General features: G+C 45.3%; 2 protein-coding genes across 6 annotated transcripts in view; one reads left to right on the plus strand and one right to left on the minus strand.

The window, feature by feature from the left end:
* Positions 1-9,314, minus strand: part of GDAP2 (ganglioside induced differentiation associated protein 2) — a 61,631-nt gene extending 52,317 nt beyond the window's left edge. The window contains exons 1-4 of one of the 4 annotated variants that reach the window (XM_053915735.1): positions 9,155-9,314; positions 7,061-7,249; positions 1,895-2,126; positions 423-562 (exon numbers count right to left, since the gene is read on the minus strand). In XM_053915735.1, coding sequence (XP_053771710.1) covers positions 423-562; positions 1,895-2,061 — 307 coding nt within the window. In that variant the 5' untranslated portion in view covers positions 2,062-2,126; positions 7,061-7,249; positions 9,155-9,314. Of the gene's footprint in view, positions 1-422; positions 563-1,894; positions 2,127-7,060; positions 7,250-8,927; positions 9,050-9,154 lie in introns of those variants that run through there. The other 3 variants (XM_053915734.1, XM_053915733.1, XM_045203735.2) reach the window with 3 other exon arrangements.
* A 90-nt stretch (positions 9,315-9,404) lies between these two features.
* The window catches only part of WDR3 (WD repeat domain 3), a 28,176-nt gene continuing 18,205 nt past the window's right edge, over positions 9,405-19,375 (plus strand). The window contains exons 1-8 of one of the 2 annotated variants that reach the window (XM_045203732.2): positions 9,405-9,489; positions 11,135-11,221; positions 12,665-12,866; positions 13,848-14,057; positions 16,584-16,702; positions 17,363-17,441; positions 18,220-18,315; positions 19,186-19,299. In XM_045203732.2, the coding sequence (XP_045059667.2) occupies positions 12,696-12,866; positions 13,848-14,057; positions 16,584-16,702; positions 17,363-17,441; positions 18,220-18,315; positions 19,186-19,299 (789 nt within the window). In that variant the 5' untranslated portion in view covers positions 9,405-9,489; positions 11,135-11,221; positions 12,665-12,695. The other variant, XM_053915732.1, reaches the window with a different exon arrangement.

Consider the following 19,375-nt stretch of genomic DNA (forward strand, 5'->3'; position numbering starts at 1 on the left):
ATCAATAAGTCAATTTCATTTCAAAAGTGCAATACCCAGGTCCAGGAGGTATATAAAAATTCTCTATCGCTATCAGATTACACACACACACAATTTTCTGTTTAGACCAAGGGTAAGTTGTTATACATGGCCTATCAACGCAAGAAAATATATAGACAGGAAAATGCTACCAAAGATCTAACTGGCTGCAAAGATTGTCATTTCAAAATTCAAGAACATGACAGAGGCGTTTTCCTGAGAGTAAAGTCTCAGTGTTCAGCTTCTAACACACTGCGGAATTTTCAAAAGCTGTTTTTAGTTTTAACAACAACAGCAAAACAACTACATCTCCATAATTTTCTCACATAAAATGCAAAATATGCTTCTTTTAGTATCAAAACAAATGTTTCCTAGGCAATAAACACCTGAGAAATCTCACTTACCTTTAAGTTTCTGGAGCTCCTCCTTCAAATCGGGCCCTGCCAGCATGAAGATGCTTTCTGACACAGGGTTCTTGTCTGTCAGGTTCTCATTGCTGGTGTTCACAATGGCTGTGCAGCTCAGTAATGCCACATCTCCTTTCCTGAGGCAACAAATAAAGAGCAAGTGTGGGCACAAGGAGGGAGACAAGAAAGCTAGTTTCTGGCCAGGTGGCTCAGCTGGCTGGAGCGTCATCTGGATGAGCCAAGGTTGAGGGTTCGATCCCTGGTCAGGGCACATATAGGGAATCGACCAATGAGCACACACGTAAGTGGAACAACAAACAGATGTTTCTCTGTTCCTCTTTCTTTCTGAAATAAATTTTTAAAAAGTCAAAATATTCTACCCTCACTCCCTTCACAACACTGGTTTTGCTAGCTCACATGCTTAAGCAATAGCAGAAAAACAGTTGTTCCTAACTCAGAAAGAGATGGCACCCTAGGTGAATTTTAATGCAATTGTTACAACCCTAAAACTAACAAAACCATACTATTCCTTTGCTTACTTCATATATGTCTCACTGTAACAGAATGCTTATAATGCCAGAAGTGGCCGGTTCCTATTCCGAATGGCCGAAAGCAGAAACACCACAAATGGCCGTCAGCGAAAGAACTGATAAACTGAATGTGGTATGCCCATACGGGGGAATATTGCTGTAACTGCCCATGAAACAAGATATTACAGTGAGTACCGTCGACTCAATTACATTAAATGTCCAGAATAGGAAAATCTACAAAGAAAGATTAGCTGCTGGCTGGAGATGGACTGTGTGTGCGTGGAGGGGGACTGCAGGTGGGGGGAGTGACAGCCGATGATAATGGAACTTTTGGTTGACGAAAATGGTCTACAATTGACCGTGGTGATGGTCACACAACCTTGTGACATACTTACCATTGACTCATACAATTTAAATCAGTGAATTTATCTTAATAAAGCTTTTGATAAAGATGAATGTATTACTACTAATACATTTGACAACACGGACGAACTTTCAAATATGCTGAATAAGAGAGGCCAGACTAAAAAAGAGTACATGATTCTCTTTGTATAAAACTCGAGAACGTGCAAACTAGCCTACAGTGACAGAGCAATGGCTGCCTGGGGAGGCAGCCGCAGGGAAGGGCAGGGAGGGGATCACAAAGGACCACACGGAAAAAGGGGGGGGGGAGATAAATATTTTCACTCTCTTGACTGTGGTGATGGGTTCATGGGTATATGCCTATGTCAAAATCTACCAAATTGCGCCCTTTAAATAGGTGTAGTTTATTGTACGTCAATTATACCTCACAGAGCCGCATCTGTCCGTGCAAAGCAGTATTTCGAAACTGCTAGGGCTTACAAAACAAGCTTAGAAGAAACTCCGAGGAAGAAGACCTTAGGAAGAAGCTCCGAGAAAGTATGATCATATCGTGACGTGATTTAATCAAAGAATTACCAAAGAACCACTTTCCCGTTGATGTTCTTGTTGTACAGAAACGGTGATCTAATAGCGCCTGTGTCAGCTGCAGCATCAGAAGCGTTTAATTCATCTTCGCAAGAGTCACCCCAGCTCGGCAGTGTATCCACATCCACAAACTGGGAAGGGGCTCCCAAGGGATCCATGGAATGGGAACTTCAGCTGGTCTTTTCCCAAATTCCTCGGCAATTCAGCATTCACTGGAGACTTGCTTAAGAGAGAAGAAACAACGGCTTTAACAAAGAAGCGCAGGCACCACTTTACTTCTATCAGAGCAAATAACAAAACTCCACCGTGAAAGCACAGCTCTAAAAGCAGTGTGGCGTTACAGTCACGCAAATCCTCCATAAAAATAAACGTGCAACAAGGAATTTTTTCTTTCTATCTTTTCCAGCATTTTTAAAACAGGAAGAAAGACAGACTATTCAAGCGCAAACTATTTCCAGAGAATTACAGCCATTAAAATGATCACACGTCCGCCAGTCCTTTCCAGAAACACAGTCTACTCATCCAACACTCACTGAGTGTCTGCTTTTACGGGGAAAGTGCTAGGTGCTGCGAGACAGACAAAGGTAAGTGATGCGCACAATTGAAGGAGTTCAGTCTAATGATAGTACAGACGCTACACTGAGTAAGACAAAATAGAGGCAGGGGTTTACTTCCAGTAAGAGATCTAAAGCTTTGCACTAAGTACAGAAGGAGATGGAGAAAGGATGGATTTGAGAGACACAATATACCAAGAAAGAATTAACAGGACGCAACAACTTGTAGGATGTGGCGTATGAGACACTGATGTGGCCACAGGTTAGTTGTACAGAAATGTAGAAATTAAAAGAGAACAGTGACAGGAAGACACATGGTGTCAAGTACTTCAGAGAGGCCATGAGAGATTCAACACGAGAAAAGGATGCTTCACTTGCCAATAGTCCAGAGAGCTATTTCAGTAAAATGGCAGATTCATTCATTCAACAAATCTCTGTGTCTTTTATGCGTCAGGCATTGTAGGCACTGGGGATGTACCGGTTAAGTAAGAAGAGCAAGTCCGTGCCCTTAGCGAGGTTGTGCCCCCAGAGAAGAACTGGTAAACCACAATCAAACAAGCACAACAGCCATGTTATCAGAACGACTGCAGGGAAGGAGTACTGGGAGAGAAGCGGCCATAGTAGGAGTAGAGAGCTGAACTGGTGAGAGAGCAAGCCCTGTGAAGCACCGGTGGGTGTCTCAGGCAGAGGAAACAGCAAGTGCAAAGGCCAAAAGGGCAGGAGGGAGCTTGAGCCACTCCAGGAAGAGCACAGGGGTTGGTGTGGCTGGAGGAGAATGAGCTAGGTAAGGAGTGGTGGGTGAGGAGGTGGCTGAGAGAGGGACAGGCCAGATGATGCCGTTCGTATTCCAGAATAACAAGTTCAGATCTTCCTGTAAATATAAGGGAAGTGTACCTTGATGGAAATAATGAGTTAATATAAATAACTTCTGAAGAGCATGCCAGGGGCCAAGAGTAAGAGCAGAGACCAGCAGAAAACAATCGCAGTAATCTATTGTATTTAAGACGGTGAGGTAGGGGGCCAGAAAGGGTTGGATTTGGAATATATTTTAAGGGTAGAGTCAACGAGATTTGCTAAATGAATATGAAAGGTGAGGGAAACGAACAGAATCAAAGATAACTCCTAGATTTCTTGCTTGAGCAACTGAGTAGATGATCATGATATTTACAGAGAAGGGGGAGGCTGGAGAAGGTTGTGGGGCAGAGTGATAATCAACATATTTTTCCTTTTATGCTTTTTGCATGTGTTAAGTGTGAGATGCCCATTAAATGGCCAAGTATTTATGTCAAACATGCAACTGACTATATGAGGCTGGAGCTCAGAGGAGAGATCAGGCTAAAGACATTAATCTGGAGCTCCTGGCATATACATAGTATTTAAAGCTTTGGGAACTGGACAAAATCACCAAGAGAGAAAACGCAAACGGATATAAGATCCAAGGACTGAGTCCTAAAGCAGAATTTAGAGGTTGGAATGAGGACAAGTCAAAAAATGACATGTGGAAGGACTGATAAGAAGGGAAAGGACACCGGGAAAGGACAGTAGCCTCAAAGCCAAGTGGAGAAAGTAATTCACGAAGAAAAGATCAGAAAGGATCAGCTACTGAAAGGGGAGGAACAGGACTGGGAAGTGGTTAGTGGGTTTCGTAAATTGGAGGTTGCCAGTAACACGGAACATACGTGAGAGGTGACCAGGGAATAAAAGCTGGCATGTGAACTTCCTGAGAATTTTTCTCTCTGATCCTCGAGTCTGTTGTTAAGAGCCAAGGAGAACAAACATGACCTTCTACACTGAATGCCTAGGTGTTTCCTGCTGAAGACACGGGATTCTAACACTGCAGACAAGGGAAGGAGCCACAGATCTGACACGATGCTAATTCCTGTGCCAGCGCTGTGTGGTAGGAAACAGTCAGCTATGTAACTTTCAGGAAGGGCCTGTAGATTACACTGTTAATGTCGGAGTTGGACCTTGGTCCTTGAATTCAGATAAGAGAATTCAATTCAGCGCCAAGACTCTAGTGAAAGAGGTTTATTTAGCCCTTTTAGAAAGAAAGTCACAGAGGCAGAAGGGAGCCAGCTGGGCTGTGTGGACGCAGGAAACAAATTATAGGGGCAAAAGAAGGGCCCCTGGAGCTAAGGAGAAAGCAAGCCAAAGATACATGCCTAAGGAAAGCAAGGGGGGAAAGGCACAGGTGAGAGAGAGAGAGAGAGAGAGAGAGAGAGAGAGAGAGAGCCTGAACGCACAAGCCCGTGCACTGGGTTCCTTGCCTTCAGGGTTTCTATTTGTTTTCTAAAAGCAGGAAATTTTAGGGGAGTTCTCAGGGGAGGATCTCAATAGAACATTCATCAGCTTTCCAGATGTGTCCTTTCAGGGTCTGGTCTCTACTGATTGGTGGGCACAAGGGTAGGGGTCGCTGATCATTGCGTCTAATGCTGATGTCAGCCATGGGGTCACTTCCTCTGCTTTTGCTTCTTTCCTGGGCCTCAAATTGAAACAAAACTACGGCCTAAATGTCCCCTGAGTTTAACCAAAACTTTGTTCCTAGGATTATTCAATGCTGATCAGGACCTCACTGTCCTGAGGGCTTAATGCTTAACTAAGTGAGTGGTGTTCACAGCCCTCCCTGTTCCTCCTCTAAGGGGGTCTAAACTAAAGACATGCCAGGAGAGGAAAGGCCACCCTGGGGCTGAGGTCCTAGCCTTAACAGTTGCTTTTCTGGTTTTGCCTCTTGATAGGGACCCAGGACTTCCTGCCCCGGGAACATTCTGCTCCCGGCCTCTCACTCCTCCGCTCACGCCAGTCCAACTGCCTGCTCTGTCCACACCAGGATAAAACTTGACAGGGTGCTTTTCGACATCATGTACTCCTCTGACATTACTTTGAAATAAACTGATTCTATCCAGAAGTTTGTATTTAGTCCACTCAGTCAGCCTTTGAAATTGGAGGCACCACCAGTTCTGCTGACCTGTTCACGAATATTCAGACTTGAACTACACGTGGGCTGAGCAGGGGACAAACACGGTCTGCGCTCATTTTCCACTTGACTAGGTCTCTGGGAGAATGGAAGCTCAAGTCTCCTTCCCAGCTTCATCTCTCCTAACCTTCAGTCCGCCTACTCAACAATTTTCCCTACCCCATTCTTCAGAAATGTAAACTCCTGTTGTCTCCACTTAACTTTTGAAAGGCAATCTGTTTTTACAGCTCCACTTCCTTCTCTTCCATTTATTCAACAACCCCCTGCAGTTTTGCTTCCATCTCTATAACAATGCTAAAACTGCCCTTTCACAACCAACAAACAGCAAGTCCCCAAATGCCAAATCCAAGAGCTAAGCAACTTTCAGCTGTACGTAACTATAGATTGTTCCCTCCCTGAAACGCTATTATCTTCTTTGACAGTACACACGGGGCTGCTTCTTCATCTCCAAACTCATCCTGTCAGTAGAATGTGTCGGGTCTTCTTCCCAGACCTTAAAAGCCATCGTGACCCATGAGACAGTGGAGGGGGGGGCTTATCGCGGGGCAGAGTTCAAGGGCATTGTTTGGACAGAGCCCTGGCAGTTAACCAAGGGGGAATTCTTTTTCAGCTCCAGCTAAACAGAAATGTACTTTTCCAACCAAGAAGAAATTTAAATCTCCCCTACCCCAATACACACACCTTGGCAATTAAGCAAATGGAGCCCCAAAGCCAAGCTAGGCAGGAAAATCTGATTCCTGGTCCCTAAGGAATTGCGATTTTTAACATTCTTGGGGTCACAGACCCCGTTGAAAATCACAAGAGTGAAAAAGACCCTGTCACCACCCAAAATGTGAGGACATGAGCTCATAAAGCACAGACTTGCAAATAACTTTGAGAGGGCTCCCAGACTCAGATTGGGAATCCCAGTGATGGGAAGACGCAGAGGGCTCAGGCGAGGAGGGCGAGTGGAGGAGGGGAAGGCTCCAGTAAGCTATGGCTATAGCCAGAATTTTGCATAAATGAGGAGTGAGATTTTCCACTGAAAATCAACCAATCAGTTCTGTGCTTTAAACAGGTTCATAAGCAAACACTAAACCTTAATACTAAAAAAAAAAAAAAAAAAAAAAAAAAAAAGGCACTTCTGTCCCAGGATCAAAAAGTCTACATGGAACAAAGAAGATTCCCAAATGGGTCGCACATCCTTCTGGAGCCATGCTGTCTTAGGGGTTATCGGTACCTCCGTGGACGGAGACCTACAGACATCACGTATCCTTAGTAACTGCAGTACAGAGGAGTGCAAATGGCTCTAATACACTGTAGCTTCTCTTTCTTCTCAGGCTTGCCATCTTTTAGTTTAAGTCCTCATTTAAAAAAATATTTTGTCATCTTTTAGTTTAAGAAGTCCCTCTAAACAGTGTTTTACATGAATAACTGGATTGGCTAGCGAGATTAGATTTTTATTGTTCAAGACTGAACAGAGCCCTGGCTGGGTAGCTCAGTTAGTTAGAGCGTCATGCTGATATACCAAGGCTGCAGGTTCAAACCCTGGCCAGGAGGAACAACAGAGTTGATGTTTTTCTTTCTCTCTCTCACTCTCTCTTAAAGAAAAAAATTTTTTAAAGGACTGAATAGAATTAAGCAGCGTACCTTGGATCGCTGTCTCAAAACAACCTGATTGTTGTCTGGATAAAAAGAAAACAGTATCATTTTCCACTGGAAAACAAGAACTTTAAATCTGTTCACTCCTTCTTCAAAATCCTTATACCGATTAGACAGGGCTGGATAAAACTACAAAGAGAGTCGTCCTTGCTTTTGACCGGCTCAATTCCACTGCTTCTGCATAAATGACAGGGTTAACATTCTTTACCTTTTTGTATTTCACTACTTAAAACTTCAGGGTCCATTAGTTATTTGTGCACAATACCCCTACCCCGACATCAGATCTATTACATTTAAGTCATTCCATGCAAATGAAAATAATGGAAAAGCAAACAAGTGTTCAAACATGTCAACAATAAACATTGCACGACAAAACCATTTCTAAGGCACGTCAGTGGCTCAGGTCAAATTTCACACCATCATTCAACAGCATCCAAAGCACATGCTATAATGGTGCGTTAGTCGTACCGCGTTCACATTAAAAGAGCTTTATTACTATTTCCAATTGTAAGTATCAATACCCTGAGAAACTGAAAACAAATAAGAAACCAGGGTGATACCCTTGTGTAGTGTGTGTATTGGGAACTTTATAAAATGCATAATCTTAGCACTCAATCACCGTTGCTCTTATAACAACTTTTATTAAAATACTTTTTCCACTTGTAGTTGTCCTTTCCTATAATATTTGACATAAGAGAATTTTTAAGGTAAAATCATAACTCATTCAAATATAAAAATGAATATATATTCAAAATTTTATTTAACTCACAAGAGAATCAGGCAGATGAGAGATAAAGGCAATCCCAAAGTTGGGTACATTTAATAAGTCAGGAATATCAAAATGAATGTACAAAGTAGTAAAACTTCCGCTGAGCCTCTAAGAGGGCAAAATTTGCATGCTTAGACAAAAATTACAAAAATTAGTATTGACCTTAGTTACCTACAACTTATACAGTTGTAAGATAGCTTTCTTAGAATCAGATGATCCAAGGGGTGTCATCTAGTTAGTATCCAGGCGAGTAAGTTTTCTACTGAAGCAAACATTTTTTCTCTATAATAATACAATGCACAGCACCTATACTGCATATTGACATACAAACCTCAATGTTCCCTTTCCCACCAAACTTTTTGAAATAACAGACTGTCACAATTTCTTCACATTCATCCAACCCACAGCAATCTTGTTTCAAAACATCTATACTGCTATATCCATCTACAGTTTCATGATATCCATTCTTTACTATTGCAATTTTCTTGAATATGGAAGACTAGCTGAATATGCCTTAAAAACTCAAGAAACTTCTGAAGAAAATCAGATAATGTAGATAAAAGTCTAATTTCTAGGCTAGCTGCAGACATCTTGTTCAATAAGAGAAAACAGAGGCTTATTTCTTTTGTATAGCATACGCGTTAGGTTTCATTTTCCACAGCTACAGACATCAGGGCTCATTTCTGTACACTTCTATGCAGCCCGAGAGTGGACAGAACCGCGAGAGAGACAAGGTAATTCCTACTCGGTAACAGAGCACCTAAGCCTCAACTGCGGAGCAAGGAGGAATCAGCTCTGGTCACTTCCCCCTCAAGCGGTCAGGGAGTGAAAACACAAAGCCAGACCAATGGCACTCCAGGGACTGCGGGGATGCAGACAACTCGGCACGCAGGGCTCGTCGCCCACCCAGCCCTGACTCGAGCTGCTCCCGGTTCAAGGAACGCCCAGTCTACCCCGGCGGCAACACAGACGCCACTCTGACACCATAACCAGCAGCGCTTCCGACGCTCTATTTCACCTACACCCCAGGGCGCGCGCCTCTCCCGCGACTCCAGCACCACTGTTCCTGTGCCCAAGTCTGCCTACCCTCTCTCTTCTCCAGGATAACACGTCCCCGACAGCACCTAGAGCGAGAAAAACCCAACAGCTGGGGAAAGACGCGGCAGACTCCTTCCTCCAGAGAACCGAGAGAACTGACCCGACCCCCGACCCCTAGCCCGCGAACCCAGCCGGGACCCAGCCCCTGCGCCTCCCGCCGCGCCCCCAGCCCGCTCGGCCCCGCCTCCCCTCCCCGCCTGTGTCCCGCCTCTCACAGCCCTCCGGCGGTCCCATCCGCGCGGCAGGCGAGGCGGGTTAAGCTCCTCTTAGAAAGCGGCCGAGCGGCATTCCCAACAACCCTTCCGAAAGCACGGCGGGTAGGGAGAGTCAAAGTGCCAGGAAGCTGGAGCAACCAGCTGCAAGATCTCACGACTGCGAAACACTGACTTCCGTTCCCCAGTCGGCGCTCGCCAATCAGAGTCTGGATCTTACGTTATTTCCGCCTTGGAGGCTCAGCAAACGCCGGGGCGGAAGAGGGTCCCGGAGCGGTACCGGAAGGGGTGGGTCCGGTGGGCGGGTCCGAACGTCTGGGAGCCTCGTGGTGACAGAGGTGAGTCCAGGGAAGCGCGGTGTCCCATCGTCTTTGCTCCGCTACTCTCGTTTGCTGGTCCTTGCTGAGGCCCTCGTGGTGACCGCAGCGGACGAGGCGGCGGTGGGAATTGGCGTCGGTCCCTGGGGTGGAGGGATACCTGGCCGATTGCGCACCCCACCTCCATACCTGGAGGCCGCCCGCGTACGCCCCGGGGCTGGCGCGTGCGGAGTGGTGCCGCCAGACCCCACTCGTGCACTAGCCCACCTGAGGATGCTCCGGCAGCGTCGTCGGTGTGCAGAATCCCTCTCACCCTCTCCTGATGAGGACTCAGTTTAGGGACGTCTGATACCTCTGTTACCACGCCCCAGCCCTTCGGTGCATCATGGAAGCAACATGTTTTGGGGGGCTTTGTTAGGAAGCAGGGATGGTAGGGTTGCCGGAAAAGGTTAGGTCGTGAGCTCTCGCCAAAAGGCGTGGAGATCGGTGCCCAGGAAACAAGTGATCGGTGCCAAGTTGTATGGAAGATGAGTATGGAGGCATTGGAAAAGGCTGTGAGAATTGGACCAGCCCCGAAGGAAGTGGGCCTCGGGATAACGTTGATTAAAATAGGTAGACGGGAGAATGCTTGTTGTTTTAGGTGACAGGAACAATACGAAGGCAAGGTGGCAGGACAAGGACGGAAACCAACTAGGTTGATGAGAGAATAAAGAGGGATAGGTAGGATGAGTTCTTGGAAACTGCAAACAATTTAGCCTTTTCAAGGGTTTGGGGGTAGGAACAGTGCATGCGAAAAGGTTAGGATGGTAGTATTATGACTCTTATACCTAAAATCAAGCCACTGAGGTGCCTGTGCCACTTTTTTAAAAAAGATTTTATTCATTTTCAGAGAGAGGGGAGAGAAGGAGAAAGAAATATCAACGTGTGGTTGCCTCTTGCGTACCCTGTATTGGGGACCTAGCCTGCAACCCAGGCATGTGCCCTGACTGGGAATCGAATCAGGGATCCTTTGGTCCATGGCCCACGCTCAATCCACAGAGCTACACCAGCCAGGGCAGTATTATGACTTTTAAATGAAGAGAGTAAAAAACATGCCGGTGGAGGTGCTAGATGGAAAACTAGTGCAGGAGCTCAGTGATAAAAAGGGTTAGAACAGAAAGTGGAAAGAGGCAAAAGGATCCCACTTCAGAGAAACAATCCACTAGGTGGAAGTTTCTGACAATAGAGGACAGAGGAAAAGAGAAGCAGCTTAGCTTAGTGGTTAAAAGAAGAAATTTTGGAGGTGGACTGGATTGGAATCTGGCTTTGTCACTTAAAACTCAACTAAATGTATTCGTGCTAGCTGTTTCGCTCTCTGCCTAGCGTCCTGGTCTGTAAAATGTGGGTAAGAATGGTACCTACCTTGAAGGTTGTGATGAAGAATTTTTTTGTACTTACATTTACAAGGTGCTAGGTGTTTTTCTAAGTGCTTTACATATGTTAGTAACCCACTTAATGAACAAATTGCTATGTGTAACTAAACAACTGTGTATGTTTACTCAGTTACATACCAGTTACCATATACAGACAGTCCTGACTTAGGCTTTTTCCACGTTACCATGGTGCAAAGATGATACACATTCAGTAGAAACTGTACTTTGAATTTTGAATTTTGATCTTTTCCCAGATTAACTAAATATACGCCAGATGGTCCTCTCGTGAGCTGGGCAGTGCCAGTGGGCTGCAGCTCCCTGTCAGCCACGTGATCACAAAGGTAAACTACCAGTTGTGCCCACGCAGAGGCTAATGTCAGTGTTCTGAGCACATTTAAGGAAGGCTGGGCTGTGCTGTGATGTTTGGTAGGTTAGGCGTATTAAATGCGTCTTCACTGTACAATACTTTCAACTTTCAATGGGTATATTGGGATTTCCCCCCCACTGTAAGTTATGAAGCATCTGTAGTAAGCACTCGTTAAGTCTTGGCTGCTATGATAATATTTTTTGTTAATGAGCCAACAGTTTCTACAATGTTTTAAGCCTGAGTGGCTAGGAGGTTTCCATCTCTTAAAGTCACAAAAAAGTAAGAGGGATTCAGGAAGCAAGGTAGGTTTGGTTTTAGACATGTTCAGTGTGATGCTGCAAAGTATTCGAATGGGGATGTGTAATTAGTAGTCACAGACGTGGGCAGAACTGGAAAGAGATGTGGTACTCCCTGGGTGGAGGCTATATAACGAGTCCAAGGGAAGTGCTGTGGGAAGACTTGGTAGACAGCCAGGGACCATCACGAGGAACAACTGCAGTGAAGGGGTAAGGTGAATTGGGAAAGCACCCATCAGAGGGCCTAGGTGAAGAGGATTACCACCTTGCTGATATTATCTCCTCGGTTTTTCACTGGCTTTATGTTGGTTCCTATGATAAGAAAAAGGAGGCCTGCTCTTCCCTTCTCCGAATCTAGAGCAGGTGGGCTTGCTTGCTGTCTCCTTCATGTATTGCCTTCCTTATCCATAACCATTGTTTTCAGCGAATTTGATTTAGTGCAAGAACTACGGCATCTTTCAAAGATAGCGTGCCAAGTGCGGTACCATTTTCTGTGCCAAGGGGAGGTGGCAACCCTGACTTGGAAATAGTAGGGCTATACTAGGACAGTAGATCTCAAAGCGAGGAACCAAAAAGCATCTTTGAGGTCCCCCCTAGACCTTCTAAATCGGCATAGACTTTGGGGAGGGGAGGGGGCTCTGGGTCCCTGCCATCTGTTTTAAGAAGCCCCCAGAAGATCTGGATACTTGCTAGGGTTTGAGAACCACTGTGCTAGAACGTGAGTGCCACAAGGTCAGGTTTTGTTTTCCCGTGTCTCTAGCATCCACAACCGTGCCTAATTAGTGAGTTTACATAAATGTTCACTGATGCGTATTTTCAGTCTCAGGCCCTCAGTGTCAGTGTAAAACCTTAGATGGGGGTCGAATGGGCAGAAGCTAACTGTTCGGCTGCAGGGAGGCCGAATGTCAGGTGTCTGTGAGAGGGCCGTGGCAGCGTGATGGGTGTGCAGCTCGATGACCGAGGGATCGCATGTTGAATCGTCAGTGAATTAAACATTAAGATGTTCAGGTATTTTATGTCATGATTTGTACAAGTTAACCACATGATAGACAATTGGTGTTTGCTAGTCTAGCAGAACCAAGGTGCCCAAAGAACTGAGTCTTCTTCCTTTGCCTGCGCAGCCTCCTCACCTGCAGTTTCCGACCTTTTGACATGGGTCTCACCAAGCAGTACCTGCGCTATGTTGCCAGTGCGGTCTTTGGCCTTATCGGCAGCCAAAAAGGCAATATCGTCTTTGTGACACTTCGCGGTGAAAAAGGACGCTATGTGGCAGTGCCCGCCTGTGAACATGTTTTTGTCTGGGACCTAAGGAAAGGAGAGAAGGTAAGCCAGAAACCCCCTGGGTCCGTGTTGACGTAGGGGTGTGTGAGGGTGGAGAGGCAGAAGAGGGAGCGCTCCAATTTATCAGGCACAGGTTTTTTAGGTGTGTGCCCCTAGGAGGGACATCGGGGGAAGGGGGGGTGGTGTGGGTCTAGGTAGCCGGTATCAGGTTCTCTGGTGTCCTTCTACACTAAATTCTGAAAACCACAACCAAAGAAGAGCTTACTTCTTAGGTATCTATTTGTAGCGATATTTACAGGTTGTTATTTGTAATTGTTATTCCCCACACGTCTGTCCCTAATTTACCACTTCTCTATTTTCAGCTTCTACTTCCCTGCACAACCAGTCATAAAATTGAGGCATTAGAAGGAATAGTTCTCTGCTCTGTTGACTGAATCTTTTTCTTACTTATACAGATGAGGCCCAGGGTTGTTAAACTAGCCTTTGATGCTCTGTGCGGTTCTAAATTCCATAAACCTACCACTTCTGCCAAACTGCACACAGGCGTTTTGATCTTGCCCGCTCACTGTGGCTCCCGAGAGGTTAATACTTTGATACTTGTTGCTACACAGAGTCCTTTGGGGATACAACGTGGTAGTACTCTGGTGCCTTGTAGGTTGGTTTCTTACCAGATGAGGCCATGTTAATGCAAGGCTGTGTTTATAATCCTTTATGGAAAATCATTTCGTGTTGACATAGGATAAGGATTTAGTAATTCTTTCCATTGACTGGGGAATTTTTGCATGTATTATGCTAATGTAGAGCTTCAGGTAAAGTAATCTTACTTTTCCTTGAGTGTTTTCATTGCCCACTATAAACAGTAATTCCTACATTAAAGAACTTCAGATGGATTGCAGAGTTTCATTTATAAGAGTGATTTGGAGTTATTGGTGCTTTTAGTTTTATGGAGCCTGATTATTCCCACACTTTCCCCTTGGTGACTCACTTAACTCCCGTACTCTTTTTTTGATTCTGTGATTTCAGATCCTCATCCTTCAGGGGCTGAAACAGGAAGTCACGTGCCTGTGCCCCTCCCCAGACGGGCTGCACTTGGCTGTGGGCTATGAGGATGGGTCTATTCGAATCTTCAGTCTCCTGAGCGGGGAGGGAAACGTGACCTTCAATGGACATAAAGCAGCCATCACTTCCCTGAAGTATGATCAGCTAGGAGGCAGGCTGGCTTCGGGGTCCAAGGTGAGACCTTTTATCAGATGCCCAGACTGAGCTCTAGTAAGGGAGTGCAAGGCCTGTGCTTACGTGGGGCGTTCACAGAACCTGTCGGGGAAACGATGGGCACGTCATGCACGGAACAGGGGTGGTGGTCAAGGCAGAGAGAGAAGGGCGGGTCTGCATTGGGGTTTTGTGCTTCCTGTCACATTACCCGATGGGAGCCTGTTAACTGTGGGGGCACGGCGAGTGCTGCGCGTGGGGACTGCTACCCAAACTGCACACGCGGAAAAACCAGGCGGGAAAAGGAGGGACAGAATGAGAATTCTTTTCCGTTGAGTTTGGTAAGATGGGCAGCTTTCCTATATCTCAAAGTTAGAAAATATAATGTAAAAGATTCCACTTACAATTGCATATTAAATGACAGAAAAATACTGGGAAGCTGAACTGAAGAATGTAACAGAAGGCTTGAGTAGAGGCACGAACCCTGTCCTTGAATGTGGAGACAAAGCATTGAAAAGATGCTGGTGTTTTCTAATTAACTTGTACAGTGAAAGCAATTTAAATGAATATCCCGACAGGTTCTTGTGTTTAGAATGTGATCAAATGATTTAGAAGCACATATAAAAAAAGAGTCAGAAACACCAGAATTTTGGGAAAGGAGACTAATAAAAGAGGGTTTTAGTTTAGTTTTGTTTTTTTTTCCCCCAGGGTTAGATTCTTTTAGAAGATTTCATGTGTTAAAATGCATTATGAGGTCATAATTTAAAACATGTCATTCTAATCTGATACAAAAATTGGTATTGATACAAAAATAGGTTATTGCAACCTTATGAGAGTCTCAGAAACAAATCTACTTTTCTATTCCTAATTAGTGTATTTTAGAGATGATATTTCTGATGAATAGCAAAATGATGGATAACTTACAAAACATTACTCAGACAATTGGCTGACTATGTGGGGGGATATTTAAGTTAAAGCTTTACCTCATTCCATGCACTAAAATGAGCCACAGATTAAAGACAAATAGTATGTAGGAGCAAGAAGTGTTTTAAGTAAACTAGAAGATAGGTAAGTAAATATTCGCCTGATCCCAAGGTGGCAAAGGACTTCAAGTGTATCAGCAAAGGAAGACACTGTAAAGGAAAAAAGATCGATGGGTATGAATACTTAAATTAGAGCATCTGTACATTTGAAAATGTGTGGGGCAGTTGTTCAGAAAATATGTAGGGAATCCTAAGAGTTCTCATCACGGGGAGAAAACATTTTTCCTTTTTTTTTTTATTGTCTCTCTGTGAGAAGACAGGTGTCAGCCCCACCTGTTCGGTCATCATTTCGCAGCCTGTGCACGTCAAACCACTGTGCTGCACCCCGAAACTCATCCAGTGGTGTCAGCCACTTTGTTCGCAATAAAACGGCGGCAGGGAGGCGGGTAAAGGACAAAGAAAAAGGGAACGTATATAATATTTTCAGTATCAAAAGGAAGGATTAATGTCATTTGTCTCTTAAGAACTTAATCAGGTGAAAAATAAGACCCAAAGGTAGACGGAAGTCATGGCTTAGCAGCTACAGGGGTGCAGGTGGCCAGTCGTGGCCGTAGATCAGGTACAGGATTTCTCACCGCTATTCAGAAGTTCAGGTGCAGTAAAGACTGAGACAGCATTTTTAACGTGTGAAATTGGCTGTGATTTTTGAGAAATGGGTAATGCTCAGAGCGGATGGAATGGGAAACGGGGCTCTGCCATCCACACCCCGGTGGACTTAGAGGCCAGCACCGCCTTTCTGGGGAGGACCTTGATGGTGTGAGTTACAAACCTGCGAAATAGAGATACCTTTTCACTGGAGAATTGCCCCTCAGAGTATTTATTCTGGTCAGAGATATACACAAAGATTTATGTGCAAGAATGGTCAGTTTCACATGTTTATAATGGTGGAGTATTGGAAACTACCTAAATGGCTAAAACAGAAAGAAAATTAAATAAATTATGTCATATCCTTAGGATTATTGGGGATGAAAAATAAGAGCAGCCTGGTAGGACATGAAAAATGGAAATATACTAAATGGAAAAGGGGAGAAGGTTTTATAATCACAGGAATAGCTTGGTGCCAGTTTTCTACTGGGAAAGCAGCAACCTGGGTATATAGGGACCAGCACAAGTAACGCCCCCTGTTTTTTATCACAAAACCATAAGCATGGAATTCCGTAACATAACAATATCACACTCACGCACGCCCTATGACATTTTAGGTGCAGTGTTCAAATTAGAACTGAGTATACATCATTACACCCATATTGGTACCCTACCAAGCACTCTGAAGCGGGCCTTCCAGCAGGCCGGTATACACAAATCCTGGAACAATATAAAACAAAATGCCTGTGGTCACTGTACCCAGAAGGCAGAATTAACTGGAATTTATTTCCTCTGTACTCTCCTCTCTGCTTTCCAAATTTCCTACAAGGACTCTAGATTGCCTTTGTAACAAAAACGTTACATCCCATGGTCAGGCCTTAGGTGATGAAGAAAATTCTTCCGTGTTGTTCGATCCCTTTAGGACACAGATGTAATTGTGTGGGACGTGATCAATGAAAGTGGCCTCTACCGTCTGAAGGGGCACAAGGATGCGGTCACACAAGCCTTGTTCCTACGAGAAAAGAATCTGCTAGTTAGCAGGTAAAGACATAACAGCTTCGCATCCAGCTGTTTTCTAGGGGAACTCGTCGGAGAGGGTTTTAAAGAGGGAATTGGCTCCCTCTTTAATGGGAGGTTTTGAGAATAGTGCCGAAGAGCCTGATTTTGAGTCTGTAGAGAACCGTGAACTAGTGTAAACCCAGCAAGTTGAGGTTATCTGAGAGTACCGGGTGTGGCGAGGGAACAGGAATGGGCCGAGAGACCAGTTGAGGAGCCGTTAAAATAATTCAGGCAGTAGGACTTACATCCAGGATGTGTCCAGAAATGCAGTGGAAGGAATGAGGGCTCTGGCGTCACAGAGGTGGCATTTTCAGGACGTGGGGCCTGACGACCCGGGAGACACGGGAGCAGGTGAGGTCTGCGGAGTGTCTGTGTTAGACAGTGTGCAGCCGTCTGTGACGATGATGATGGGTGATGATGATGATGGGTGACAGCAACAGGCCAAGTTAGTTTTGTGTTTGCCGGTGGAACATTGCATTATCTGCCTACATGGCCACATCAGATCCTTTATAAAGGAAACCCTGGGTGGAATAGCAACATTGGGCATTATTGCTGGGTGTTATCTTTTCAAGGCTACGAGTGAGACCTCGACCTCCCTGTTACTTTAGTCCTAATGTGAGTGTTGCCTTTGTCTTCTTTCAGTGGGAAAGACACCGTGGTGAAGTGGTGGGACCTTGATACCCAGCACTGCTTCAAAACAATGGTGGGCCACCGAACTGAGGTACGGCAGGCTCCGGGCCGGGGAAGGGAGGGCGAGGCCCAGGAAAGGCTGGTTTCCTCTCTGGTCCTCTCGTGGCTGCCAGAGTCGTCCTGCCGGTTTTGAGAGACAGAAGTCAATGTGGTGGAGGAAGCGCCAGCCATCGGAGTGGATACTGTCATTTACTAAAAATTGGCCTTGGCTAAGTTTTTAATCTGTAAATGTGCAAATGGTAGTCCTTATACTAGTGACCTGAACATAGGTCTCTTCAGCAGAGAGCATGAAGTATAATCCACCTGTGCGTCCTACTATGCGCTTTGTTCATACCAGGCTTTCCAAAACATACCTGCAGCACGCGAGGAGAAAGAGCCAGTTAGATTCTCTGACTGTCGATTTGCAACGGTGTTGCTATCTTACTGTTCAGTTTTGCCGTATTTGAGGCCGAGCGTTATGTAACAGGCGTGAATGGAGCGCCATTTACTTGCGAGGCAAAGAGGGACGAGACTTAAAAATCTTCATGGAGTGGGCTCTCGTTGGGCTTTATGCTGAGCAGCCATTCTGTAAACTTAAGGACAGGGACGTGCAGAGGAACGTCTCGTCATACGGACGACAGTTTTACCACGGGCCATTTTTCCTTCGTAACAGTGGAGCTCCTCTTGGTACGCGCTGAAAGGGTTGCCTTCATCCTAGCTGCTGCAAATGCCAGAGAGATTTCACTACCATATACTGAAACTCGGGCTGTGACGTCGTACATCCTGGAGTCTTAGAAGTCGTGTTACTTGAATCTGTTCATACTCTGTAGGTGTGGGGGTTGGTTCTGGTGTCGGAAGAAAAGCGACTCATCACGGGAGCCTCCGACAGTGAGCTGAGGGCTTGGGACATCGCCTACCTGCAGGAGGTAATTACTTATTTCCGATTGGGTACCCAGGTGCCTGTCTTGGTTCAGCAGGTTTAGAGGCTCATTGACTTTAGAGGTGTAATCTTTGAGTCCATCACGTGGCATCATGGGTACTACAGAAGTACCGTCATATCGATAACCTGCCACCTTCAAAGAAACTTCATTCTGCACTCCATGGGCTCAGGAGGATAGCTTTGGGCGTGTAGCTTCTGGTGATGCTAATGTTTTAGTTCATGGGATTCTTAACCTGATATTTCTGGACCTTTGGGTACCTAGAGTGGAGTTCAGATACCTGTGACCCTTTCCCCTCAACCAAAAATCTATGTAAAATTTGTGCGTTTGTAAATGTACAAATCCCGCTTTTTCTCAGATCCTCAAAGATTTTGTGAGGAGAAGCGGTTACGCCCCTTAGTGTTAGCTGCAGTTCGGGGTGTGGTGTGTCCGGTAGCCATTCCAGTAGCTTCTGCGTTAGCAGGCTTATTTTTTCTTTATTTAAGGAGAGAACGTAACCTCTCCCGCAGTGCCTTTGCAGTCCTGAGTGCCAGTTAAAACCTTGCCCTCTAGAATACAGTAGATCTTTCACCTGAGGAGGTTTTAAAGTTAATGAAGAGTCGATCTTCCTTTTGTCTCCTTGTTGCTGAACAGTAGTCCTTATAAACTCTGGAAAGTCACTGGAGATGGCATAGTGAACAGTGTTCGTTAGTCAGTTTTTAACATGTTCTGATAAATGTCCTTCCCCTGAGAGGTCTGATCAGAGAGATCGCTCCGGGGAAGTTATTAGTCGCCCGCAGGACAGGTCTTTAAGTCATTAGGGTTAAGAGTCACCTCCTGGGCACATTGTTTTCAGATTTTCCCATTTTTATAAAACAGATGGAAGATCCAGAAGAACCGGAGCCCAAGAAGATCAAGGGGTCTTCCGCTGGAGTTCAGGACCTGCGGGAGGCAGAGGATGGCACGCTCGGGACGGACGCAGCTCCCGAGGATGTAACTCGTCTTTGTTTCTTATCTGTCATTGAGCTGAGTGGTGGGAAGGGTGAAAATGTAACTGAATTTGGAGTTC

This window comes from Desmodus rotundus, chromosome 12, assembly GCF_022682495.2.
Source record: "Desmodus rotundus isolate HL8 chromosome 12, HLdesRot8A.1, whole genome shotgun sequence".
Classification (NCBI taxonomy): domain Eukaryota; kingdom Metazoa; phylum Chordata; class Mammalia; order Chiroptera; family Phyllostomidae; genus Desmodus; species Desmodus rotundus.